General features: G+C 37.7%; 2 protein-coding genes across 14 annotated transcripts in view; one reads left to right on the top strand and one right to left on the bottom strand.

Annotated features, from left to right (window-relative positions):
* The window catches only part of RICTOR (RPTOR independent companion of MTOR complex 2), a 135572-nt gene extending 124217 nt beyond the window's left edge, over positions 1-11355 (top strand). For 6 of the 10 annotated variants that reach the window (XM_009240664.3, XM_009240663.3, XM_054555502.1 and 3 more), the window contains 7 exons: positions 1855-2032; positions 2737-2821; positions 3561-3794; positions 4217-4372; positions 4717-4840; positions 6298-6436; positions 6887-11355. In XM_009240664.3, coding sequence (XP_009238939.3) covers positions 1855-2032; positions 2737-2821; positions 3561-3794; positions 4217-4372; positions 4717-4840; positions 6298-6436; positions 6887-6961 — 991 coding nt within the window. In that variant the 3' untranslated portion in view covers positions 6962-11355. The remainder of the gene's footprint in view (positions 1-1854; positions 2033-2736; positions 2822-3560; positions 3795-4216; positions 4373-4716; positions 4841-6297; positions 6437-6886) is intronic. The other 4 variants (XM_054555505.1, XM_054555503.1, XM_063724089.1 and 1 more) reach the window with 3 other exon arrangements.
* A 2254-nt stretch (positions 11356-13609) lies between these two features.
* OSMR (oncostatin M receptor) overlaps positions 13610-27757 on the bottom strand; it is a 92884-nt gene continuing 78736 nt past the window's right edge. For all 4 annotated transcript variants that reach the window (XM_054555510.2, XM_024246931.3, XM_054555511.2 and 1 more), the window contains exons 12-18: positions 27414-27593; positions 25945-26049; positions 24606-24779; positions 23824-23991; positions 17250-17331; positions 16681-16753; positions 13610-16344 (exon numbers count right to left, since the gene is read on the bottom strand). In XM_054555510.2, coding sequence (XP_054411485.1) covers positions 15772-16344; positions 16681-16753; positions 17250-17331; positions 23824-23991; positions 24606-24779; positions 25945-26049; positions 27414-27593 — 1355 coding nt within the window. In that variant the 3' untranslated portion in view covers positions 13610-15771. The remainder of the gene's footprint in view (positions 16345-16680; positions 16754-17249; positions 17332-23823; positions 23992-24605; positions 24780-25944; positions 26050-27413; positions 27594-27757) is intronic.

The raw sequence follows: 27757 nt of genomic DNA, 5'->3' as shown, positions 1-27757 counted from the left end.
CAGTGAAATTATTTTCACTTTAAGTAGCTGTGATTATTAAATAGGAACCTAATAAACACTAAATGAATTACTTGGTCCTCATGACTCAGCAGGGATTTCTATACCATATTTAGATTATATCAAGCTAGTCAAAGTGAACAGTTTAGATTTTACTTTTAAAAGATATACAGTATTTGCTGCAAAAAAATTTTGTACCTATAATTTTTGTGGTTGGACCAAATGCTTCTAAACAACTTTCCTTAGTTTTAAATTATTCATTTACATTTATTTAAGTGGATTAATATACGTCAAGTACTTATATGTCAACAGTATATGTTAGAATACTGTAGCACATATTAAGCACTCAATAAAAGCTATTATTTTTATCATCATCATTGGCATTTATTTAATGTAATCCATCTAGCCCTTACATTATTCTTAATAACATTAAGCAGTTTTGTTTCAATAATGCTTAACACATTTAATAGAGGGTTTCCTGGTAGCAGATGATGAATTATGTACCCTTACAGGATTTAAGAAATTGTGCAGTAATGTCTCATCTATCTGGAACTCACTAGCTTTGGCAACCTTGTCCAGGACAAAGCCAGGGAAACTCTCAACAGCTCACTGTTACAAATCTATGCAGTAAAGTTCATGAATTTTGAAAATTCCTAAGCCTCAGTTACCTCATCTGGTAGAGATTGCACTAGATCAGTGGTTGTCAACTTTTGTATTGTTGTTTTTTAAGCAGAGAAATTCTTTTTTCACATAAAGATTTCTGTGGAAACCCAATAGGTAGAATAGATAGAAAGGGAGCTATACTGGTTGAAATAGGAATTGAGAAGGGGAATAATCCAATAATTATTTTCCTCCCACTCCAGTAATCCTTGAAGAGTTTTATGGAATCAAATAAATGTAACAGATTCCAGTTTGAAAGAGTGTTTTTTGGGTGGAAATTAGGAGCATGGTTTTTGCTATGATAATCTTAATAGCTACTATTTAGAAAGCATTTATTTTGTGTGTTTTACAAAATAATTCTTTGATTTAATATTAGGCTGCATTCATACATTTTAAAGACTTGGTTTTCCAAACAAAAATATCTTCATATAAATGTATATAAATGTGGAACCTTGTATAGTGCCTTGTATATATACAGCAGATACCAAATAAATATTTTAGCATGTCTGTTGCATAAGTAAGAATCTGTATGAGAAACATGTATCTTATGGAAATATCAGTGTATCATATTTGTTATGGAATCTCTAGTAGTAAGAAGTACATTGTGGAAATATCAGTACATTGTGGAAATATCAGTGCTTTTTACAAGGATGTCTCTTGTCATAAATGACCATTTTGCTCTTGTGTCTGTCTTGTGTGCTACGTAAATCTTATGTTGATAATGAAGGCATTAAGGTAATTATCACACAAATAATTATATGTAATTGATCTCATTTTTTATAAATATAATATTAAATAGAGTTAATACGCATATCCTTAGTTACATAAATGCCAAATCTAGTAGTCTCAAGTGATTATGAAGATAGTCCTTGGACCATGCTCTGACTACTGAGGTCAGTTTCTTTTTTTACTTCTAGATGTTGAAAGTTATTCTAATTGCCCACCTTTTCACCTTTACCTGAGAGACCGTAACAGTTGTTTTTGGTAACAGTCAACATTACTGGTGACCTTTTACATAGCAGTCTATAACAGCTAATATTTTAAAGTGTTTATGTGTTCCCAGTAAACAAGATGACACTGCTTAATACATGACTAGCTACTTGTCTTTTATGAAGGTAGGAATATATGTTATTTCTTCATATGATTAAAATTACAGATCAAGAAACTAATGCAAGTGGTTTTTTTATGGTTTTATAGGTTCATGAAAGCCTTAAGTTATGCATCATTAGATAAAGAAGATTTATTGAGTCCTATTAATCAAAATACCCTGCAACGATCCTCCTCAGTGCGGTCCATGGTGTCCAGTGCCACATATGGGGGTTCAGATGATTACATTGGTCTTGCTCTCCCGGTGGATATAAATGATATATTCCAGGTATTATCATACATTTTATTGTTTTCCTATGAGTTGGTTTCCTATTTTTTCATATTGTGTACCTGCTTACTAGAAATCATAATTTAGAGTGGGCACCAGTTTGGGGCAGCATGATTTTTAAGACTGTTTTGTTTAAAGAAACTTTAAGATTAAAATTATTTTGCCCTTTTCAACTACTCTATACTCTTTTATTTAGTCCTTAGAACATTATCCTTCCCTCTCTTCCCATATTAAATCAGTATCTCATTTGATTTCCTTATCCATAATTCTCTGTAGAAATTTATGAACTTTCTAACTTGTTTTTTAGTCACATTTAACTTATACCTCATTTTTAAATCCTCATTCCTATTTATCCCATAAAAGGTAGCCATATGTGGTACCCAGTAATATAAGGTGACCCTAATCCCAGGAGATACCCGCAGATCTCTAGATGGTATATAGTACTAAAGAACACATTTTCTTAGAAGTTTGAAGACATTTTAGATAAACACTAAAATAATTAATGTTCATTTAGTCACTAAGAATATAATAAGGACTTTTTGATTATTTTGTTAAGTTTTGGTAGTTGAACCTTCAGTAAACTTGATTATAGGTTCATATGCTATGGTATTTCTATTTTAATTTTATTTTGTTTAATTTTGCAAATTTTCATAAAGTGGGCTTATTTTTATAGCAGGACTTATCATGGTTTATATCTTTTTTAGGTAAAGGATATTCCCTATTTTCAGACAAAAAACATACCACCACATGATGATCGAAGTGCAAGAGCATTTGCCCATGATGCAGGAGGTAATGCGTGTGCATTGTACTTGTGAGATGCTTCTTTATATTAAAAAGAAAACTCTTAGTTCTTTTTAGTGGGATAACACTAAAAATTTAGGGAGACTTACTTTTGGATCAACTTTAAAATTATACCAAAACAATTGTTAAAGTCAGCTTAAAATTAAACCACATTTTTGTGTATGTGTGAGGGACTTAACAGTGTTTTCAATGAAGTACTCAACCTTTCAAGGAAATAAAAACCAAATTAGTTGTTTCTGTTTTTTAAAAGTAGCACATGAACAATGTATAACACTAATCCTCATAGATCAGGAAATAGCTGTTTATTTAGACTAAGGAGAGAGAAATGTACTTATAAAATACATGGTCTTTGTTTTGAACTGTTATATTTCAATATGTAAATATAAGCCACAGGTTTTATAGCTTTATATTCTTAATGACTTTTTAAACAAATGCCTCTTTGTACTTAGAATTATTACATATCTTTAGGCAAATATTGACAGTAATTGAAATGATGTATTACATAATCTCAATTTTCCATTTTGTATTTAAAACACGATATTAAAATAATAAACATCTGCTGGCTTTCCTTATTTTTATAATTTAAAGCAAATTATTCTTTTTTTCTTTCCGGTTAGATTTTGAGTCATAAAATGTGCTTTAGCTTTCTTTAAAATTTCACATAATTTAAGGTACCTTGAAAAGTATTATCTTTATTGGATTATGTTTTATATTTACTTATGCACAGGTCTTCCATCTGGAACTGGAGGTCTTGTAAAAAATTCTTTTCACTTGCTACGACAGCAGATGAGTCTTACGGAAATAATGAATTCAATCCATTCAGATGCCTCTCTGTTTTTAGAAAGTACAGAAGACACTGGACTACAGGAACATACAGATGATAACTGCCTTTATTGTGTCTGTATTGAAATTCTGGGTTTCCAGCCCAGCAACCAACTGAGTGCAATATGTAGTCATTCAGGTAAGTGATCATGTCCCACCTTCAGAAAAACCTAGTGATGACTAAAGTTCTCTGGTTTACTTTTCCAAATTTCTTTTTGGTATTCTAATTCAGAGTTTCCCACCTGGTGAGTTGCAGCACACTGATATGCCAAATTATGTTATGCTGAGATGCTGCTCCTCTCACGGTTCCAGGTCACAGTGGGGCCTGAGTCTGACAGATCCCTGGACTAGGTCTTTTCCACTGTGAACAGCCCTGTCCAGGCCCTTTGCGTGCTATAGTTATTTTCATTTTCTATGAGGAAAAAAGTTTTGGAAGTGTTTGGTATATTGCATACAATTAGAGAAGATGTTATTTTCTATTATTTCTTTTTAGTATGCAATGTAGGCACAGGAGTTAAGCCATTATGGTGCTTTAATTGAAATAATTATTTTTTTCTTCAGACTTTCAAGATATTCCATATTCTGATTGGTGTGAGCAGACTATCCATAATCCCTTAGAAGTGGTTCCCTCTAAGTTTTCGGGGATTTCTGGATGCAGTGATGGGGTGTCTCAAGAAGGCTCAGCTAGCAGCACCAAAAGCACAGAATTGTTACTAGGTGAGTCTTCAGATTCAAATCCAATCGTTATTAGTAAAACTGTTCTTATTAGTTGGTTTTGTTTTGTTTTTCGTAAATACTGTAAATTAAAGTTGTCTCAAAACAATAATATGTCCATTTTAGTGAAGCAATTTAACACTGTTAAATATTGCACCTATATCACCCACTGACATAGAGCCTCTTAGCTATCTGCTTTTATTAGAGTTTTGCTCCCAAAATGATTGGCAGATCATGTGTAATTGATCTCTAGGTCTTTAGGTGAAGTTTAAAAATAAATTTCCTGAGTTTTAATCATTTTTGTTGTGCTATAGATAATATTTAACTTCTCCCTGAAATCTTTTCAGGTGTTAAAACAATTCCAGATGATACACCAATGTGCCGTATACTCCTTCGCAAAGAAGTTCTAAGATTAGTCATTAATTTGAGTAGTTCAGTTTCAACTAAATGTCATGAGACTGGGCTTTTAACGTGAGTAAACTATGTGCATAAGTATTATTTGTTTATTCTGTTTTTTAAGTTGAGAAAAGATACTTGAAATACTTCAAAAGTTAGGCTAGTTAACTCATCAGTAGTTCTAAACTGCATTGCATACCTGTGTGAAGCTAGATTTTCTTTAATACTTCAGCCAAAACAACATATGGCCACAGATTGAATGTAGAAGCAAGTATGAGAATCCAGCTATCTTCTATTAAGCCAGACTTTTGAAGAGATCTGCAAAAAATGTAAAATAATGCCACTCTTCTCACTTTTTTACTTTTGGAAAATAGTTATTTTTATTAAAATATATGTTAACATGTAATGGATTTATTTTTTAAATAAATTAATGCATGTTAGGAAATTCTCTCAATTTTAATTTCTAATATAGTAGTTAATGGTGGCCATAACCCACACAAAAATAAGCTTTTTCGGGTCTTCAGTAATTTTTAAGAAAGTAAGTCCTGAGACCAAAAAGTTTGAGGAAAGTGGGCTTACGTGTAACAAGTCATATTTTCTTGGTTTAATTTTTTTCTTATTATTTAAAGCAGTGGTTCTCAAAAGAAATGCACCTCAGGGTCTCCTGTAGGGCTTTTTTTTTTTTTTTTTGAGACGGAGTCTTGCTCTGTCACCCAGGCTGGAGTGCAGTGGCGCGATCTCGGCTCACTGCAACCTGTGCCTCCTGGGTTCAAGCGATCCTCCTGCCTCAGCCTCCCGAGTAGCTGGGATTACAGGTGTGTACCACCACACCTAGCTAATTTTTGTATTTTTAGTAGAAACAGAGTTTTGCCAGGTTAGCCAGGTTGGTCTCAAACTCCTGACCTCAGGTGATCGCCTGTCTCAGCCTCCCAAAGTGCTGGGATCACAGGCTTGAGCCACCGCGCCCGGCCAGCTGTAGGGCTTTTTTTTAAGGGTGATATAGGTATTGGGGTCCCACATAGGTATCAGGGTCCCACAGCAGACCTCTGGGCCGGGAGCTCTGGGAGCGGGCCCTTAACTGGTCACCCACCCAACTCACAGCTGATTCCGAGGTGCTCTCCTAGCTAAAAGCTGCTATTTGAAGTATCCAAAGAAATAGCCCAGTCAGGGATGTTAATAACTTAACTTTAAAGATGTATTTCTATTTTAAAACTTAATTTTGAACATATTTTAATCATCCTAGGCTGATAAATATATTTTGCAATTTCTCATGCCAATGAAAAAGAATGCTTCAATTTTACAAGAAGTATTCAGGTTTTGATAATCATTTTTTTAAAAAAAAAAACCCAAACTCAGAATGTCTAAGTGTGTGACAGGAATATTTAATATTTTATATTCTCAAGTCATCACCCCTAGTATTCCATCTAATCCATATCTGTAGGGAAATCTATTTTTAAAGTAAGTGATACCTTGGAGGAAAAATAGACACATCTTGATTACAGTTTTCATCACACCATAATCTTTTATTTTAGAATTAAGGAGAAGTATCCTCAAACATTTGATGACATATGCCTTTACTCTGAGGTTTCCCATTTGCTGTCACACTGCACATTCAGACTTCCGTGTCGGAGGTTCATACAAGAATTATTTCAAGATGTACAGTTTCTACAAGTAAGTATGATTAGTACTTCTCAAATTTATCTTCCAAGAATAATTCTGTGTTTGAATTGAATTAAAATACAGATTATAGCTGGGTGTGGTGACTCATGCCTACAATCCCAGCACTTTGTGGGGTCAACGTGGGAGAATTGCTTGAACCCAGGAATTCAAGACCAGCCTGGGCAACATAGTGAGACCGTGTCACTACAAATTTTTTTTTTTTTAATTAGCCGAGGTTGGTGGCATGTGCCTGTATTCCCAGCTACTTGGGAGGCTGAGGTGGGAGGATCATATGAACCCAGGAGTCAGAGGTTGCAATGAACAAAGATGGCAACATTACGCTGCATCCTGGGAAGACTGAGCAAGACCCTATCTCAAAAAAAAAAAATTAGACATTTATATAAATATGTTATATCATCTATTTTTATAAAAGTCATTAATGATACACCATTTTTTCCCTAGATGCATGAAGAAGCAGAGGCTGTGTTAGCAACACCACCAAAGCAACCTATAGTTGATACATCTGCTGAATCCTGACCTCATATTTATGATGGATATAGATATATAGTATATATATTCATATTTGTGGATTTCCTAAAAGCCTCAGAAAATACGACTGACTAGGCAGCAAGGACAGGAGTATCTTCTGTACACTGTTCCGCAGTTACTGGTACATGAACAGTTGGAACTGCTGACTTTCCTAACCAAAACAACTTCCTTCTCTCCTTTGTTGAGCCTTTTGAGGGGTTCATGATTCATTACCACAGTTTTAAGAGTTTTAGTTACCATTGTATGCAAGAGCCAAGCACTGAATACCTACATAGGTTTTCTATTTTTTTTCATTTTAAAAGCATAATGACAGTGGAACAATAATGGGATATGCAGAAGCACCCTTCACAAGTTATCTGAATTATTTTTAGGGTAAATATACAGATGCCTTGTTTGTTAACTAATTTGTGGAAAGCAGGAATCAGTGTCTGTAAGGCTACATCCTGTTACCACAATGGGGTGTGCTATAACTGCTGGTATTAGAGAGGGAACTTTGGCCCTTTCACGTTTTTCTTGATGTTTGTAACACTACTTCAGAGGTTTATAACCTCAAAGCAAAAGAAGAGCCTCAACAACCCGGGACTTATAAGTTATTTTTATGTTACTAGACTTGCATAAAGATTCTTGTTTTTCAAGTCTTCATTTTGTTGCAATGTGTTATTACAGGATATATGAACCAATTAAGGTTTTTCACTACAGTTCTTGAATAAAATTTAAAAATCATTTTTTATTTTAATTAAAAATACTTCCCATTTATAGAATGCATATATTTGCAATGGACTTCCACTTTCATCAACTTTCCATCTCATCGCTTTAAACAGGAACTTGAACAAGCACTGTTAGTTTAGACCTAAAGGATAGGAAAGCATTAAGTAATACTTTGGATCTCCTGAGGAAAAGATAAGTTTGCTTGCAATTTACACATTCCATGGGGAAAGAAGAGCCATATTTCCTTAAAAAAATCATTAATAAAGCTTGTTATTAAGAAAAATTGTAGTGAAAAGCCTTAAGTACCAAATTTTAAAGCAGCAGTAACTTAATTTTTATATCAGTGTTTTTGTTTTGCACAAACTAAATGCAGTGGTAGGTGGGTTTATGCGTATATTAATTGCCTTTGTCCATTTGTGAAGTTAAGTTGATGAGGGCAAGGTTTTTGTTGGTTTAATTTGTATATGTCTAAAGGTATTTGGAACTTTTTACAGGAATTAAACATATATGCAAATTTGTATATAAAAATAGCATGGCCATCATTCGAATGCTTGTAAATGAAAGGATTATCTTTTTTGAGATCTATATATAAATAGAAATAGAAAATCCAGCTGGACTGATTAGGATTCTTTTTTAATTCATTTGTGTATAACATTTTTATTACAATTACACATCAGTTATGACACAGTCATAGCAACATTAATATTTTCCCATGATGCAGATCCTTTTTGTAATGGGCTTGTTCTTTGAGATCTCTGTAAAGAACCCTGTGAACTAGAAAACATAACTCACAGAGATACTTTTTTAAAAAATTTATTTACTGGCACTGAAAGTTCCAGTTGGGATGAAGCATTTCATCTCACTTCATAACACCTCGTTGACTGCACTTCAGTGAATTGTTCTTATGTGCACTGTGTAGCAACTTACATTATAACAAAGCAGATAAGGGCTGTAAGCTGCTGCTTATGTTGAAAAGTGGTTCTTCAGATTTTCTCTCATAAAATCCAATTGAAGATAAATAATTTTTTTATACTTTATCACTGAACCCAAGTGTTTATTTAAATGTCAACAGTACTTCTAAGAACGTTGCCTGTCATCGTGGTCTTTGGTCTTGGATAACTAAACTGCCTTTCCAGAGAACCAAATGTCAGAGTTACTAGACCAAATAGTGGTTAAAACCTCCAAAGGAAGTAATGTAGTAATCTTATTCATAATGGGATTAACATATTTTCGACATTCATTTTAAACACTACCTCAGTTAATATAGAGTATAAAATCTGTGGTTTAATCCCTCAAAAGTTAACAGTAATTTTTTTTTTGTCTTGCACACACACAAACACACACCCCCTCCCCCACCATCACTATCCCTGTACCCCCACCTTGGTCATCTATCCTGAAATAAGGCTTAGTTAGTATTGGCCTGAATGTTTTGTGTGTTTTTTTTTTTTTACTGTTACTTTGAAAAATATGTATGTATACCTTATCATATCTGCCTATATCACTTACTTTGGGGAGATACTCAGAGCTTTGTGGTTATCAGTATACTAAAAAAAAAAAAAAAAAAGTCTATGCTTAAATTTATAGTGCTATTTGGTTTCTCCATGATTTCACTGACAGGTCTAATACATTTTCTTTGAGTACTTGTTTGTAAAAAGTAGACTTTATGGTGAAAAATACATGCAGTGCCAAGTGATTAACTTAGGTGTTTAAAAATATTAAATTATAGCAGAAGAGGTTAGGAATGATATCAGCAGTAATAGAAATAATTGAGAAAATCATCTATAAATAATAGATATTACAGACTATAGAATACCAAAATAATGTCAATACTGTAGTTTTTAAAGATTTTAGGATTAATCTTAGTCCATATAAATTTGTACTATTGGTAATTATTGAATAATTGGGAGGAATCTGGGCAGTTGTGCTGGTTGTAAACTGTGAATTTCTAATCGTAAAGTGAATTGTTATTTCTAATTGAACTGTTTTTCAAGAACAGATTTCAGCCTCACATACTAAGTAAATACTGATAAATAAGGAAATTAGAAATTTAGTATTCATAATTAAATATGCTCTAAAATTTCTTATACTTTTATTTCCTGTTTATTCTTAGGTAGATTGGAAGGGGGAAACAGTCTGTTCTCCCTAATTAAAATTTTTCTAATAACGATTAGTAGAATGAGGACATTCTATATGACAGTGACATTAAACGAGGCTCTTTGGAAGTATATACATTATTATAACATAATAATGTGTACAAGTCCTTTTGAAGTGACAACTTTAATGGGTTTCAGCTCTTTTATCTAGAACTCGAGATAATTAAAGCTGAGTTTTTCAGGGCATATCACAACGGCAAAGTGTTCAACAGAGGGATATCAATGCTTATGTAGATTTTCCTACTGCTATTTATATAAAATGTTATTTCATTCCATTCAGAGGATGCCTTTTATCCCCACATTAAAGCACAGATCATTAAGCAATAAAAACCAAATTGTCTGTCATTCAAATTATAACTGCAGTTATTTTTGCATGGTAAGAGTGAGGTGCTAATTTTGTGTGAGATGAACTTTGTAAACTACTTTGGGAAATGTTCTTTGGAAGTAAGGTTTTTTCCCCTTTAGTCTTATGCTTCCACTTTTGTCTCAGATTCACAATCCATTAAAACATGGGGAAAAAAGAAAAGGTAAAATTGAGAGACTTTTGTTAGAGGAGCTATTTGGAATGAACCAACATTTCAGATTTTCCAAAATGTAAGTTAGGAAAAGTCTCCATTATCTCTGCATTAACAAAATACACTGTTACTATCTTAATCTCAAGAGTGTCATTACAGTGAGAATCTCATTTAAAAGCATACCAGTGAAATTAATAGCAGTGCTTATAAAAGAACACTGAAATCTGTGAGAATCTTTCTAGGAGCATTCTTTTCTTTTAGTTCCAAGTTCCAGGGTATTTTTCATTCCTAGTAGGTTTATATGACTCACAGAATGTGGACTTTTTTCCTGTTTGGAGTATTTTTGTAATGTAAGTATCGGATAGCTACACCACAGCATGCATAAATTGCACATTTTGTTTTACTTTCTTTATAGAATATTTAATTTCAAAAATATAATTTATGCCAAAAAAAGCATACCTTTCAATTTTGCTACTTGGTTGATTTAGCACAAAATGCAAAGTCTTGGGGCAGAGAGGGGGAGTGAAAAAAATTTTATAGGTAATTGTTACAAAAATGCCTGTCAGAAACCCTAAAGCTGCATTGTAAAACAAATGGTGTAAATTAGTTTTGAAAAGTGGTAAGGAATTGTGAAAAAAATCTCAGACTTAATGCTCTCTAACCACATGAGTTTCTTCTTTTTTTATTTAGTAATACGCTGCTACATATTTGGAGGTTCTGGTGTTTGTAGGTCACTGAACAGACATTGAAATCTGATTTATATTGTATAACTGTAACATAGAAAGAAAAAGTATTTATATTTTTTCTGTAAGAATATTTCATTGAGTTGTGTATAATTTAAATAAGATTTGTCCCCAAATGGTTTTGCTCACCTTGATTTTTTTTGTTGTGATTTTCTTGTTTTTGTATAATGTGTATAGTTTATGTCAAGGGCATTAAAAGCCTCCTGAAGCATAATCTTATCAAAGGGATACATTGTTAATAAAATGTACTTAAAATTCTTAAACGTTGTCATTGCTTTATTTGAAATCTGAAAATAATCAGTGGTCATATGGCCTTGATTTGAGTCCTGTAATGCTGATGCTGACACACGTGACTCCAAGCAAAAGTGACTTTTAGGTACCACAGACATGTAGAGTGGCTGTTACAAATATTTTAAAGTAATACTCTTCTTAAACACTTCATAATTAAACATTTGTGTAGTTTTTTAAATATCTAAAGGGATTTGGAAAATGGGTCAGTCTTTAGATAGAACAGCTCTGAATTTTTTGAGGAAATAATGTGCAATATGAGTGATGATGATATGACAGTGGTGACTTCTCTGTGGAAGGTATTTGATTTCTCACGCATAAACTGCCCTGATTGGATAAGCTTACCTACAGCTACCTACTGGCAAAAGAGAATACCACAGAAATTACCAATTCTGGAGGATAAAGTTGAGTGTCAAAGTTAGGGTCTGTTAATAAAATATGGTAAAATGTATGTCTCACTTCAAGAAACACTTTGTTTTGGATAGTTTGGCAAATTTCTGTATAGCATTTTTCCCAATGTCTTCCACTGTATATGTCATTGAAAATATAGTTGGCCTCTTGGCCGGGCACGGTGGCTCACACCTGTAATCCCAGCACTTTGGGAGGCCAAGGCAGGAGGATCATGAGGTCAGGAGATCAAGACCATCCTGGCTAACACAGTGAAACCCCGTCTCTACTAAAAATACAAAAAAAAAATCAGCCGGGTGTGGTGGCGGGTGCCTGTAGTCCCAGCTACTTGGTAGGCCGAGGCAGGAGAATGGCGTGAACCTGGGAGGCGGAGCTTGCAGTGAGCCAAGATCACGCCACTGCACTCCAGCCTGGGTGACAGAGCGAGAGTCCGTCTCAAAAAAAAAAAGGTAGTTGGCTCCAAAATAGAAAGCATACTTAACAAATTCATCATGCTGCTGATCTTTTATAAAAGTCCTAATGTAGCTGAACTTGGAAAATATTGTTTCATTTTTAAAACTTTAGCATATAAAATACTCAAAAATACAGTACTACTTCGGTATTGATTTTAAGAAAAACTAAAATATACTAAAACTTTCCTTAATGCTTAGAGGAATAAAACAACTATGCTTTCAAATTGAATATATCTATTGTGTTGTAAACATTTTAACTGAAAGTTCTGTCTTCTACTGTTTCTCCCAGTTTTAAAAGTTCTACTTTATGCAGAGTGCTGTAACATGCTTTGTAAATTATTTGAGATGAAAGCTTATCTTTCAACAGAACTCTTGGAAGTGTTAATAAGATATTAAGTCTTGACGTTCTTAATCAATACGCATTCTAGTAGGTAACAAGGTTGACCCTAATTAGTATGGGTTAGGTGTTTGTTTGAATGTAGGAAGCATTTCAGCAGTCGTACTGTTGTGTGAAGAGGTCCCAACTCCCATCTTGAATTGTCGAGGTCCCCCACACACAGGTGAGGACCGTGCACAGGCTGATGCAAGATGTAAAGGCCATTTATGCCAGTCCCACCCACCACCCAAATATCCTGATATTTTTAAGGAATTATTACTGTGATTTTAGGTGCAATTTTAACAATACTATGACTATTAGAAAAAGTAGAGCTTATTTAGAGAACTCAGATATTTACATGAAATCACGATATTATGATTTGCTTCAAAACAATGTGAGGAGAAAGCGAACAGGGGTGTGGATGGAGCTAAAACAGTCATGGGTAGTGACCATTGGGGCTAGTGATGATACACAGTGGTTTATTAAACTATTCTACTTTTGTGTATATTTGAAATTCTCCATTTTTCTGACACATGAATATGTATTTCAAAGTCTCTGAATAGCACTTCCTAAAGCCATGTTAAGATGGCATATAGTAGTATTGAAAACTAAGGTTTTGAACATGAATTTATTTGGTTATGACCATTGGAGATGAAATGTTTACAGCCAAGACTACAGGTCATAGTGATACTATGAAGACAAATGTTACAGAGCCCAGCATTTCCTATTGGCATGTTGTTATATTTCAGAAAGACTTCATTTGATTTAGGCGAGTGATTCTCAAAGTTTTTAGTGTGTAGATGAATGCCTGGGAACTGATTAAAAAATAGATTCCAGGTCCATGCTCCAAAGATTCTGATTAAGAGGTTTGTAGTCATACCCAGGAATTTACATTTTTATTTAGTAAGTTCATGAGGTGATGTATCATCTAAACTGAGTAATTACTAGATTTTCATTTCATTGAGGGAGATAAAACACAATGTGATGATGAAATATTTTAATTAAGGTTTATTTCAATAGCAAAAATGACTTCAAGGTTTTGTGTGAATTATTTTTTAAACAAAACTATATGAAAAATATGTACAAATCAGTCATCAATGTCATTGACATTTTTGTGAACAAGTTTCAAATGAAAAATATAATCCCATCATAACAAAGGTACATAAATAAATAAATGCTGACAATACTGGCCCTAAAGTCTAACACAACTGTTAGACTAATCAGGATACCGCTTTCTACTACGTGAGGAGCACATAATCAATGTTTCCAGCAAAAGGCAATTACTGGTTTGTGTAGGTTTATTTAGGCCAGTTGACAGCCACATTATTTTGAGGTGTGGCTACTTGTTTGTCTTCATAGTGTTGAATGGCACAGCGCAAGGCATTGGGCACCAGAGGCATGAGCATAGGCAGAGCCATTTCCACCATGCTGACGGCAGGCAAGACAAAAAGGAACCCCTTTCATGCTTGTTTAGAAATGTGACGGCTAGGTGCAGTGGCTCACGCCTGTAATCCCAGCACTTTGGGAGGCCAAGGCAGGCAGATCACCTGAGGTCAGGAGTTCGAAACCAGCCTGACCAACATGGTGAAACCCCATCTCTAGTAAAGATACAAAACTAGCTGGGTGTGGTGGTGCATGCCTGTAATCCCAGCTACTCAGGAGGCTGAGGCAGCAGAATTGCTTGACCCTGGGAGGCGGAGGTTGCAGTGAGCCAAGGCTGCACCATTGCACTCCAGCCTGGGCAACAAGAGTGAAATTTCGTCTCAAAAAATAAAAGTAAAATAAATGTGACAAATAGGCTGGGCATGGTGGCTCACACCTGTAATCCCAGCCCTTGGGGAAGCCGAGGCAGGTGGATCACCTGAGGTCAGGAGTTTGAGACCAGCCTGGCCAATATGGTAAAACCCAATCTCTACTAAAAATATAAAAACTAGTCAGGTGTGGTAGCATGCACCTGGAGTCCTACTAGGTGCTCCAGAGGCTGGGGCAGGAGAACTGTTTGAATCTAGGAGGCAGAAGCTGCAGTGAGCTGAGATTGCACCAAAAGGACCAACATGTACTAAAATACCAGTTGCGTACCAGGTGCTTTGCATATATTGGTTTGGAATATATTGGTTCAGAGGAGACAAAGTTGCTCCAGAGCCAACACGGAATTTCCCACTCCATAGAACTTTTTAGTTATATCTAAATTATGTCCAACAATGAGGTTTCATTTTACTATTTTAGCATAATATGAATATAAATGTGACTGAGAGTTATCTTGACCCAAACAACCTACTGCAGAGTCCAAAGGATGCTAAGTGAAAACAGGTCATTTATATATAGTTCTTGAAAGAAAAGAGGAACCAAAAACTGTGAAGGGAATTATGTGATATACTTTCCTTTTTATGTTTTGAGGTAGTCATCAAAAATGATGGTAGAATACTGATGTCTATGGAGCAGAAGTACAACTGACAGTAAGTCAGAAGTTACTTGCCAATCCCATTCTTTCACTGTAGTAAGCTTGACAGAAGGATTGTGGAAATCTTGTTGATTCATCACACATTTTACGTATTAGATTAGATCTATGCCCCCCGCCCCCACCCACAGAGTTAATTTTACTGTGTCAGTGAACTATAGATTCTTATCCCTTCAAGGTCAGTCTAAAATCTGTTTTGGCCTCAAACACCTGTGAGTTTTTTATAAAACACGCTCAGTAAATTTACATTGACAATCTATGCTATAGTAATGTCTCCTGTGGCCTTTAGTAAAGCCTTCAATATAATAATTGCTGTTAATGGAAATATTTCCTCAGTAAAAACTGAACTTCTAGGACCACAGCCACCCTGTACAGTACTGAGTGGGAGTCTGTAGAGTGGTTAATGCATATCCTTATGTCAAGCTCAAGTCTCCTGTTCTAAAGGTGAGCCTGGAACAAACAGCAGAAGGTAAGCATGCGCCCATGATCCTGCCATCTCTAGGGCAAGCCTGCTCCAATGGGGAGTGTTAAGTTCCATAGCTTCTGGCCTTTAACCTAGCCAGACTGTAGTGGTCTTATATAAACCAGACCTGCAAATCGTACTGGGATTAAGGACCAAGGCCACTGGTGATGAGAGGGTACCAGCTCTGCTCTTCTTAACGTCTGTGTAGCATAAGATATGAAATCGGCATGCTGGTTAGCGGTAGTGTTCACCTGGATCTAAAAGGGTAATTGAGGAGAGGCTGCTATTCTCGGTCGGGGGAGGCAAGGCAAGACGCAGGGGGACTGCCATTTGCATTTTATACTCTGAACAGTGTGGTGGTTCTACTGGGTTTGTTGGGAGACTGTCCTTGTCTCCAAACATGGGTGAAGCCAACTGGGACACATAATTCAAACTTGTTTCTCCAGCTGGGATTTCTCCCAGGGAGTTCATGTAGTTTTTTTCTAGTGCCTTTAGTACATTTTCAGGTGAGGTCATTAGTCCCAGCATACTTGGGGCTTTTGGGGGTACTGGAACATGGCCACAAGAGCCAGAGTCAGAAGCTGCCCGGTTATAGGTCAAGTTCTCAAAACAGATGCAGGGGCCAGGGCCAGAGTGATTCTTTTCTGTTGGAAGGAGATAAAGGTAGTTGGGCTTAGTCAACTCAGTTTCTGTGAGTGACTTCCTAGTGCCTAGGAACTGTATCTTTGTCCCTTCTGGCTTGCTTACAACTTCAATAGCATCTGGGATACAGTCACTGACATTCATTATTGTTAGGTGAGGGTTCTCCTAGAAAGGAAACAAAAATATGTAAATATAGACATTTGTGTGCGTGCATGCATGCATCAAAGTATATTAAGCACGTGAAATACACTTAGAGCTTCAACGTTGTTCATGTTTCTTCCTGGTCACAAGTAACCTGGAGGTGATGTTGAAAACCAAAAGATTTCCCCTGACAGAAGAAATCACAGCTCCAATCACCTGTTTCATGGCTGTGGGTGCAAAGATGGCTTTTACTGTGCTATATTTTCCTGAGGAGCTCTAGGAAAGTAGGATTCTTACAGCCCCCACTCTGGGTTAGTCCTTAATAGGTATATGGTACACATACAATTTGCCAACATTTACCTTGAATTTTATTAATGACAGGATGCTGCTCTTGTAAGGGTCAGGGATGTCAGGATAACAGGTCTCCTTGATCCTAGAAAAAAAAAGTGAAAATGAGACTTAATTTCACAGTAAAGTGGACTAGTTAAGAGCAAGAACTCTGGAGTCAGATTCCCGGCTTCTAATCCTTGCGTTGTAACTTATTAAGCAAGTTACTTAATTCTTCCATGCTTTAATTTCTTATTGGCTAAATGGAGATAATTATGGTACTTATAGTGTCCTCATGAGGATTAAATGAATTAATTGATAAAGCACTTAGAACATTGCCAGACATACAGTGAGACACAAATATTAGCTATTGCTGTTGAAAAAATTTTGTGGTCTATTTTAAATGGTGATTAGTTTCCTCATATAGTCACCTGGAAAACAAAATTGTGAAATAAATTACATACCCTCACCCCAGCCTCCTTTGTTCTTTTCCTTTTCTATACGTTGTTTCATATTATTCAATGTCATTTCTATCTTACTAAATCTCTTTCCAGACTTTTCTCTTACTCTCTTCATCGATAAAACCTTCCTCACACACTTACCACTGACTTTTCAAGTAGCACATGACCATGATGAGCAAGACGCAGAAAACCATGGGCAGTAGGATATGAATCAGCATCGCGGCTGAACGAGGAAAAAGAAAGGGACATTTTTAATAAGTACTTTTCCCTTCCTCAAAGGAATAAAAATAAGTTTATGATTGAGAGTAATTTTACATGTTTATTATTTCTCAAATTATTTATGCAAGTTGTAATATGAATTCTGCCTGACTTCAGGGAAAAAGCCAACCAACTAGCCAACCAACACAGGAAGCCATTTGCCATCAACACTGTTGTCTCAAATTTGTTACTACCTCTTCTGATAGATGGGATCATGACTTGCTGTATTAAAATTATGCTTTTCCACCCCGGCCAAAACTTCATGGTAGGCGAGAATACTTTCCTGCCCCTTGACTTGGGGCTCAGCCATGTGCATTGGCTTGGCCAATGGGCTGTTGGTAATTGTAAGTAAGTGCTTTAAATGTGCATGCATACATCGGCTTGTCCTCTTGTGTTTCTCAGCATGAGAAGTGTGTGCCCCAGGTAGCTGCTACGACTTCAGCCTTAGCCCTAGAATGAAGATGCGTGAAACAAATCTGAACCTGACTGAAGCTTGGAGTCCAGCTTACCCCAGTCTAGATCAGCCAAGTCTTGGCTGACCTGTAAACCCATGAGCATAAAAAGATATATTTGTTCTTGTATGCCACGGAGCCTTTGAGGGTGTTTGTTACACATCAAAAATTGACTACTGCACTCCTTCTAGTTAGCCTCAGATTACATAAATATGTCTTAATCTGGGAAAATGATTACGTTTATTTCTCCAATATGTCAACTGGTGCTTCATTTATTTCAAATGACCATTGTGAAATCTGTTAGAATCAAAATGGAATCACTAATGGTAGGAAACCCTGACAAATAGAGCTGGGAAGGCCATGCAGATAACAAAAAACACTACGGAAACGCAACCTTGCACAAAGACCATCACAACCTTACACACACACACACACACACACACACACACACACATACAAAATGCTTCTACAACGACATCTTCCCATTAAACCTTGAACTGGCATCACCCTTATTATTAATCTTTGTAGTCAAGAATAATTATTTCAAAACAATTATATAATCCTCCTCATTTTTTTTCCTTTAAAAACCTTTGTCTTCCTTTACCTCCCTGAATATGCACATAGTTTACTATAGTTTATTTTGGCATAAGTATTTCCATTGCAATGCTCAGTCCCAAATAAACATCTTTTCTTTCAGAGAGTATCTCTCTGTTATTAGACTGACACTATCTTCCTGTTGCCATTGCTTGCAATTTCCACCAAATAATAATTCAACTGGGTTGGTAAACATCCCTTTTCACAAATGTAAATTGCTCAGGGAGGGTCTAGGGGGTTAAGTTATTCACATCTACATATGATTCTGTTCAATCCATTTGCCTCCCCTGCCCTCCCCATGCTCCGCCCCACACCTGGCTGTCCTGGAAGAAATGGGGCTTGATTTGGGGACAGTGGTGTGGCAGATAATGTTGGAGTTTTGTAAAGAAAGGTGGCCCTGGGTAGATGCACAAGCCCGTGCTATGAGGCAACACAGGGTTCTAGGGAAAAGGACCCACAAAGGTAAGAGAGGGCCAAAACAACTGGCCTAAAATTAACCCTGACGCTGGAAAAGGGGAAAGAAACTCTCTTTATGAATCTTACTATGGAAAACCTTGCTCTCAAGAACAGTACTTTTGATGATGTAAACCAAAAAGTATCTGAGACAGGTCTCCATCAATTTAGAATTTTCTTTTGCCAACGTGAAGGACATGACTGGAAGAAATAAACAGAATCACAGAAACATTATGCCGTCTGTGCCTTTCTCCAAAGATAATGTTGTTAAAGGGGAAAAGTGGGCTGGAGGAGAAAGGGCTGGAGGAAAAGTGGGCTGGAGGAGGGAGGGTATGATTATCCACATGTCACGAGAGAAAAGCAGGAGACAGGAAAATAGTTAGTCATGTATTCATCTCCCAGGAGAGGCTAAGATAAGGTAAACATAGAGTAGCTTCCTGTGGAGATATTTAACCTTTTACTGTACCTATCTGCTTAGAAGCAAAATGAAAGGCAGCTTCTTGCATGAACCAGCTTTCAGCTTATTTTTTTCCTTTGCATAGTGAATTTTATTTTCCTTTCACAATCACTGTACTAATACACTTCTTTAGGTATTTATTTAGGGTTTATGTAGGCATTTGGGGGGCATATATACCTAGGAATGAAGGCTCTCACATCTAAGGTATATATATGCTCATTTTAGAAGATACTACCAAGGAGTTTTCCAAAATTGCTTGTACCAATTTACTCCCACCAGCAAGGTATGAGAGTTCCAGTTTTTCCACATCCTCATCGACACTTGGTATTTTTCATCTTTTTTCATTTCAGCTATTTTCAGGCTAATTTTAAACACAAACTTTTGGAACATAATCTACTTCCATACTCAGGATTGAAAAATGATTCAGTAATGCCTATTAAATTCAGAAGGAAATGTACTGCCAAATGTCCAAATATGAAAACACAAATTACAGTTGGTCTGGATACCCCATATGTTTAAACAAACTGTTTACCCTCTCTGTCTCCTAATCAGAGAAAAAGTTAACAAACCAATTTACAAAGAGAAAGGATTATTTTGAAAAATACCAACAGAATAAACATTTATTCACTACTTTGCAATGTCAATATTACATCAATTTTTTGCATTTCTGTTTTTTGTTTGTTTGTTTTTACTGTTTAATCATCCTAGCCTCATTATAGCAGATACAGGTATTTTTTACTCCCATCTAACAAGATCTGAGGTACAGCTAATTGGATGCTAGTCACATAATAGTATACCTATTTTTTTTTTTAAAAGTAAAATCTCAGGAAAGTTGCAAATATTTCAAATATTTTCTTTCAAATAATAATATAATCAATAGTCACAAGCCAAGCCAGGGCTAATGAAGTTTAACATAAGGGAGATGAATGAGACTTAGAAAATACATATTTAAAGATAAGTGTGTGTGTGCACGTGTGTGTGTGTGTATACCAAATAAATTCCAAAGGTTGAATAAAACTAACCTGAAAATAAATTTAAAATTAACTCCAACATGCCAAGAGTGCTCAAATAATGTAAATCATTGACACATCTTAATCAGATAATGGGTTCTGGATTTTGGCTTGGAGACCTAGGGACATGTTTCAGTGTAGTAGTCAACATGCAGTCAGCACCACAACCTGTCTGATATGGTTTGGCTGTGTCCCCACCCAAATTTCATCTCAAATTGTAGCTCCCATAATCCCCACGTGTCATGGGAGGGACCTGGTGGGAGGTAATTGAATCATGGGGGTGGCTACCCCCATGCTGCTGTTCTTGTGATAGCGAGTTCTCACAAGGTCTGATGCTTTTATAAGGGGCTTTTCCCCCTTTGCTCGGCACTTCTCTCTCCTGCCGCCATGTGAAGAGGGACGTGTTTGCTTCCCCTCCTGCCATAATTATAAGTTTCGTGAGGCCTCCTCAGCCATGCAGAACCGTGAGCCACTTAAACCTGTTTCCTTTATAAATTACCCAGTCTCGGGCAGTTCTTTATAGCAGTAGAGAATGGACTGATAGAGTAAATTGGTACTGAGGGAGTGGGGTGCTGCTTATAAGGATACCTGAAAATGTGGAAGCGACTTTGGAACTGGGTGTCAGGCAGAGGCTGGAACAGTTTGGAGGGCTCAGAAGAAGAGAAGAAGATGTGGAACTTCTTAGAGACTTGGAGGGCTCAGAAGACAGGAAGATGTTGGAAAGTTTGGAACTTCCTAGAGGCTTGTTGAATGGATATGACCAAAATGCTGACAGTGATATGAACAATGAAGTCCAGGCTGAGGTGGAAGTCCAGGCTCAGATGGAGATGAGGAACTTGTCAGGAACTGGAGCAAAGGTGACTCTTGTTATGCTTTAGCAAAGAGACTGGTAGCATTTTGCCCCTGCCCTAGAGATCTGTGGAACGTTGAACTTGAGACAGATGATTTAGGGTATCTGGCAGAAGAAATTTCTACGCAGCAAAGTATTCAAGAGGAAGCAGAGCAAAAAAGTTTAGAAAATTTGCAGCCTGATCATGCAATACTAAAGAAAAACCCATTTTTTGAAGAGAAATTCAAGCCAGCTGCATAAATATGCATAAATAATGCATATTTACAGCCACGTGTATCTGAAAAAGGTGCCAAATGTTAATCATTAAGGCAATGGAGAAAATGTCTCCAGGTCATGTCAGAGGTCTTCATGGCCACCCCTCCCATCACAGGCACAGACACCTAGTAGGGAAAAATGGTTTCCTGGGCTGGGCCCAGGGCCCCCCTGCTCTGTGCCGCCTCAGGACATGGTGCCCTACATCCCAGCTGCTTCAGCTCCAGCTGTGGCTAAAAGAGGTCATTGCTTCAGAGGGTGCAAGCCCCAAGCCTTGGCAGCTTCCATGTGATGTTGAGCCTGTGGGTGCACAGAAGGCAAGAATTGAGGTTTGGGAACCTCCGCCTAGATTTCAGAGGACATATGGAAATGCCTGCATGTCCAAGCAGAAGTTTGCTGCAGGGGCAGAGCCCTCATGGAGAACCTCTGCTAGGGCAGTGTGGAAGGGAAATATGGGGCTGGAGCCACCACAGAGAGTCCCCAGTGGGACACTGCCTAGTGGAGCTGTGAGAAGAGGGCCACCGTCCTCCAGACCCCAGAATGGTATATCCACCAACAGCTTGCACCATGTGCCTAGAAAAGCCAAGACACTCAATGCCAGCCCATGAAAGCAGCCAGAAGGAGTCTGTACCCTGCAAAGCCACAGGGATGGAACTGTCCAAGACCACAGGAGCCTATCTCTTGCATCAGCATGGCCTGAATGTGAGACATGGAGTCAAAGGAGATCATTTTGGAACTTTAAGGTTTAATGACTGCCCTATTGGATTTCAAACTTGCATGGGGCCTGCAGCTCCTTTGTTTTGGCCAATTTCTCCCATTTAGAATGGGTGTATGTACCCAATGCCTGTACTTCCATTGTATCTAGGAAACAACTAACTTGCTTTAAATTTTACAGGCTCATAGGCAGAAGGGACTTGCCTTGTCTCAGATTAGACTTTGGACTTGGACTTTTGGGTTAATGCCGGAAGGAGCTAAGACCTTGGGGGACTGTTGGAAAGGCATAATTGTGTTTTGAAATATGAGGGCATGAGATTCGGAAGGGGCCAGGAGTGGAATGATATGGTTTGGCAGTATCCCCACCCAAATCTCATCTTATATTTTAGCTCCTATAATCCCCATGTGTCCTGGGAGGGACCCCGTGGGATGTAATTGAATCATGGCGGCAGTTACCCCCATGCTGTTCTCATGAGTGGGTGAGTTCTCACAAGATCTGATGGTTTTATAAGTGGCTTTTCCCCTTTGCTCAGCACTTCTCTCTCCTTCCACCATGTTAAGAAGGATGTGTTGGCTTTCCCTTCTGCCATGATTGTAAATTTCCTAAGGCCTCCCCAGCCATGTGGAACTGTGAGTCAATTAAACCTCTTTCCTTTATAAATTACCCACTCTCAGGCAGTTCTTTATAGTAATGTGAGAACGGACTAATACACTGCCACTGCAGCCATGTGTATCTGAATCACCAGTCACGGCACTCCAGGGTCAGCAGTCCAACAGGATGTGCCCATCTCTACAGCTGCAGCTTCAGTGAGGGCACCATACATTAAGGAAAGTTGGTAACTTCAGGCAAGCCTTTTGAATCTATTTGCTTTTCATGGGTGCCTTCCAGGATCTTCTATGATCCCCTCACTGAAGATATTCTTTTCTCCTCTTTCTTCCATCAGTATCTATTTTCTCTCACCACATTCCTGTTTATTGGTTGTCAGGGTTTGCCATGAGAATAAATTTTTCCATCAACCAGTTCTGTTTTTCTCCCTTCCCTCTTACTTCATCTTTCAAGCCAAATGCATTTTTGAAAAGATCTATTTCTCCACCTCACCATTTCCCACCCAAATATGCAAACAGGTAGTTTGTGAGCAAGTATTCCATTCCCCTGCTCAATTCCCACCCCACTGCGCCCATCTCTAATTGTCCCTGGAGGCCCTAACAGAGTCAAGAAGCAATTCGTTTGCCACTGAGGGAAACGAGCCAGAGGAAAGCTAGCTGCAGAGAACAATTCTGCTGAGAAAGCCAGCACCACTCTTCTCTAGACAGAAGGCTTGTGGCTCTTCTGATGTCAGCACTAAAATATGCTATCTGTGATTTTCAAACTACATACAGGACTGTGAGACTGAGTTCCAGAGAACTGTCTCAAGGGCCACTGAGGGAGGCAGAAGGAAGATTTTAGGCCTTAATCAGACAGATTACCTCTATTTGTATCTGTTTTATATAGTGAGAGTCTGTGCAACACTTTTTTTGTGACACAAAGGGTTTCATCAAGAGAAAGAGGGACGTGTGATGGGGAGAAGAAAAGTTTGAAAATTCCTGATCTAGACAAAGCCTAAGTCAACACTTCTGTAATTTGTTAGTTTCCCAGAAACTCCTAAGGGAAGAACTTTGATTTGGGAAAACTCACAGTGTTCATCCGGAGTCGTGACCTTCGTGAACGTAGCATTGGGGCCTTCACCAGCACTAGTGAATGGTGTGACGAAAAACTCATAGAAGGATTCCGGCTTTAGGTTGTCCACAATCAATGCCTTTTCTTCCGGGTTGTCAATTTTGTATTTGCAACATTCTGAACCATCTGTGATTTTTTAAATGTTTTTTTTTCAAGGAAAAAAATATTTTATTAAAAGCGTTGTAAACATCTTGTGAGAGAGTTGGACACTAATGCTCTTGTTAACTTAGCACCACCAACATGTTTATACCAAACAAAAATCAAATCATAATTTCATCACCATGGGCACACCGGGTAAAATGATCAGGAGACGGCACAAAAAGCAAAAAATCCACTGAACAAGGCGTACTAGTGATCCAGCCAAAGCATACAAATCTGCAAGAAACAGTAAGAGCTTGCAAGGGGCTTAAAAATAAATTGGAACAATGCTCAATAAAGAGAAAGAAAAAAGAGGAAAGTTTCATAAAGGCCAGGATTTGTTAAGGAGCTGGTGGTGCTTCAGATGCTTCTAAAAATACCAAGTCATATTGTTTTTTAAGTAAGTTAAAATGCTGCCCTGCCCCCACCATCTTGCTCACCCTACTAATTTGCTTAAGAACACCCAAACACCTTTTCAGTATAAAGCCATGCAAGAAAGGAATTCAGCCTGGCCACAGTCTGAGATGGCAGCCATTATTTTCAATGATTTCAAATAATGAGATCTTGAAAGAATAAATAAACAAATTAAAAATAGATGTCACCTGAAAGAACTGCCTTTTCAAATCGTGGGTGGCACTGCCTCGCCTTGGATTTCAGATAGACATGGTACCCTTGTATAAAACCAGGTTGAGATTCAGTAGAGTAATCTTTCCAACTCAGAGTGAAGGAGTGGGATGTCAACGTATCCACCAGCACGTGAGGGTTGTCTGAAGGAGCTAGGAAAAGAAGTTGGGATAAGAGAAAAGTCATGATTTGGAAACAGTCTAAGAATATTCATGTCAACTAATAGAAGAACCATAGCCAGCTCCGGAGATTGTAACAGCTTATGCCCAGTTAAGGAGTTTTATCTGTTTCTCTAGAGGATTTGTGCCTTGATATAGTTTATAAGAGCTGTGAAGGAGTTGAGCAATCTTGTTCAAGTCTTGCCTTTTACAGATGAAGAATGGACACCCAGAGACTAAATAACTTGCACAAGCTCACATAGCCCCCCCAAAAAATAAAACAAACTAAAGTCTAAAAAAAAAGAGACTTAATTCTGTTCTTGAATTCGAAACAGTGTTTGAGAAAAGACTCAACCAGAGAACCTACTAAAGTGAGGAAGAAGGAAGGAAGTGGAAGAATTATGTTCAAAGAGGCAAGTGGGGGGATTTGATGAACTCTAGTTCCCAGGTTGTGGCAGTGCATAGTTATCCAAGTGTCACTGAAAAACAATCCAGGAATGTTTACTTTGAAGGCTTTGCTGAGGCTGTTTTCCCACACACGCTTATGCACACTTGGACCGTGTGCACAAGGTCACACACCTTCCGCCTGCTCTGAGCCAACTGTAAACCGTGGATCCACTCCTGCTAAAGGAAGAACCCCTGAGAACTGGTCTGATCTGTGCGAACAATCAAGCACCCAGCTAAAGAAGGGGAATAAGCAAGCCCATGGGAGGATCAAAAATCCCCTCCACTGCTGGTGGGACAGTGGTAACATTTCTAGGGAGTGATTTCACAACATGTATGCAAAGTCTTAAAAATTATGAAAGGAATGAAAAAATATTTTAAAAGTTGAAACCCTTTGATTCCAGCATCCTATCTTTAAGACTTCATTTACAAACCATTATTATGGATTTGGACAAAGATTCAGCTAAAATGATGATTATTCACATAGGGTATAAGAGACTGAAAAAAGGAAGAAAGGGAGAGACTTAGCAATGAGAATTAATGAAAATGTTTTGTTTGTATGATTAAAAAATAATTTTAAAAACCCAATTGCTAGAATAAATGGGATACCAAAAATTGGGTATGGTGCTGACATCTTCCTAAACCCAAAGCTAGGAATCTGTGAATTGTTCTGAGCAAGTCTGCACATGGGACACATTAAATGCTTTAAACTTACCAAGTTCCTGAGAGTATCCTGTTTTTTTCTCTAATAAACAAGCAATCCTTTTTGTAGATAACCCATAAATTCTGAAGTCGTATCGAACTCCTGGCCTAAAAGCATCTAGGGAAAAAAAGTCAACAGATTTTTAATAACAGAATGACGTTTCCTAATTCTGAAAAGAAAAAGAATGAAAAGGCATGGCACGTTGGCTCCCGCCTGAAATCCCAGCACTTTGGGAGGCCGAGGCAGGCGGATCACTTGAGGCCAGGAGTTGGAGACCAGCCTGGCCAACATGGTGAAATCCTGTCTCTATTAAAAATGGAAAAATTAGCCAGATGTAATGGCGGGCGCCTGTAATCCCAGCTACCGGGGAGGCTAAGGCAAGAGACTCACTTGAACCCAACAGGCAGAGGTTGCAGTGAGCTGAGATCAAGCCACTGCACTCCAGCCTGGGTAACACAGCAACAGTCCGTCCCCCACCACACCCCCCAAAAAAGAATGAAAAATAAATTTGGGCTCCCCTAATAATTGGCTTTCAGGAATTTTGTATTTAATCCCCACCATATTCCCTCCTTCCATGAAGCCTTGGAGTCCTCCATGTTGCAAACACCTGGCCCCACTGTCTTGTCTCCAGCAAAGCCTGCAGGGACTGGCCTCTGCAGTGTTCTTTGAAGCAAGAGTTCTCAAACATGCCTGTATCCATATGCATACAACTGGGTGCAGAATCAGACCAGACATAGAAAACCAAGCCCTTCTTTGGCTCCAAATCCCCCTCCAGTTACTTATCTTCCCTCTTCCCATTAAAGCCAATAGTCTTGAAAGCTTTGCTTCCACTTCCTCATTTCCCCATTACACTTGTACCTCTGCAATCTCCTTCCACAACCCATCATACCACGGAAATTGGCAGAACCTTGATCACCCTCTGAACAGGGACATTTCCCACACCTTTCCCTGAGCCCAGTAGATGGCGTCACCCACCCCTCCAGCTCAAGCCACACAAACCAGTACTCCTCTGACTGCTAAACTAGCAATCTTCACATTACAAATCCAATGTGGGAGGTAAGAGAACAAGTTCTACATGTTCTATTGAAACTGAAGTTGTTGATCGATTCTCATCAACTATATGTCCTAAACATCTTCCAAATACACGCAAGTCTCTGCTTTTGTAAAAGCTCTCTGGACAACTGTTATAATAATGTCCCTCTGCCATTTGAGACTATGCACTAATTTAAAGAAACAAGTTTATGAAAATCATGAAAATCAATTCCCACCTCATGTGCAGATATTCTCTGCAAAAGTAGATTTAAAGGTCAAGTTTTAGAACACATTCTTGTAACATCTGAACTCCTAACACCCATGCTGGATTTGTCATTTCAAAATTATTAGCTTAGCACAGTCAAAGTCTGTGAAGTAGTCCAGAAATCCCACTTGAACTTTCTTCAAGGTGAATATAGCAATGCGATGATATGGAAGATTCTTCTTACCTGTGCTAATGACTGTGCTTGTAGTATTGGGACCTACATTCTTCCACTGGAAATCACCGAGCACATCCTGGGTATGGTCACACCAGTCCACAACATAGCCTATAACATCTCCAGGTTGGGGTTTCCAAGACAGAGAGAATCCACCCTCTGTGCCTGCAATTCTTTCTTCCTCAACATCTTCTGTATATAAACAAATAGAGCAATGCTCCAGATTTAATTAACTGTAAATTGTTTTAAGTGTGTAAGGTAGAAAGTAAATACATACATGCACTGTATCTAGTAGGTAACAGACCTCCACTTCAATAGTTACAGGTGCTTGGGTGGGGGATGTTTTCATGGGTGAG

This window comes from Pongo abelii, chromosome 4 (assembly GCF_028885655.2).
Source record: "Pongo abelii isolate AG06213 chromosome 4, NHGRI_mPonAbe1-v2.0_pri, whole genome shotgun sequence".
Taxonomy (NCBI): Eukaryota; Metazoa; Chordata; class Mammalia; order Primates; family Hominidae; genus Pongo; species Pongo abelii.
Note: the sequence above shows the minus strand (reverse complement) of the source record. Positions and strands in the feature narration are given on the sequence as shown.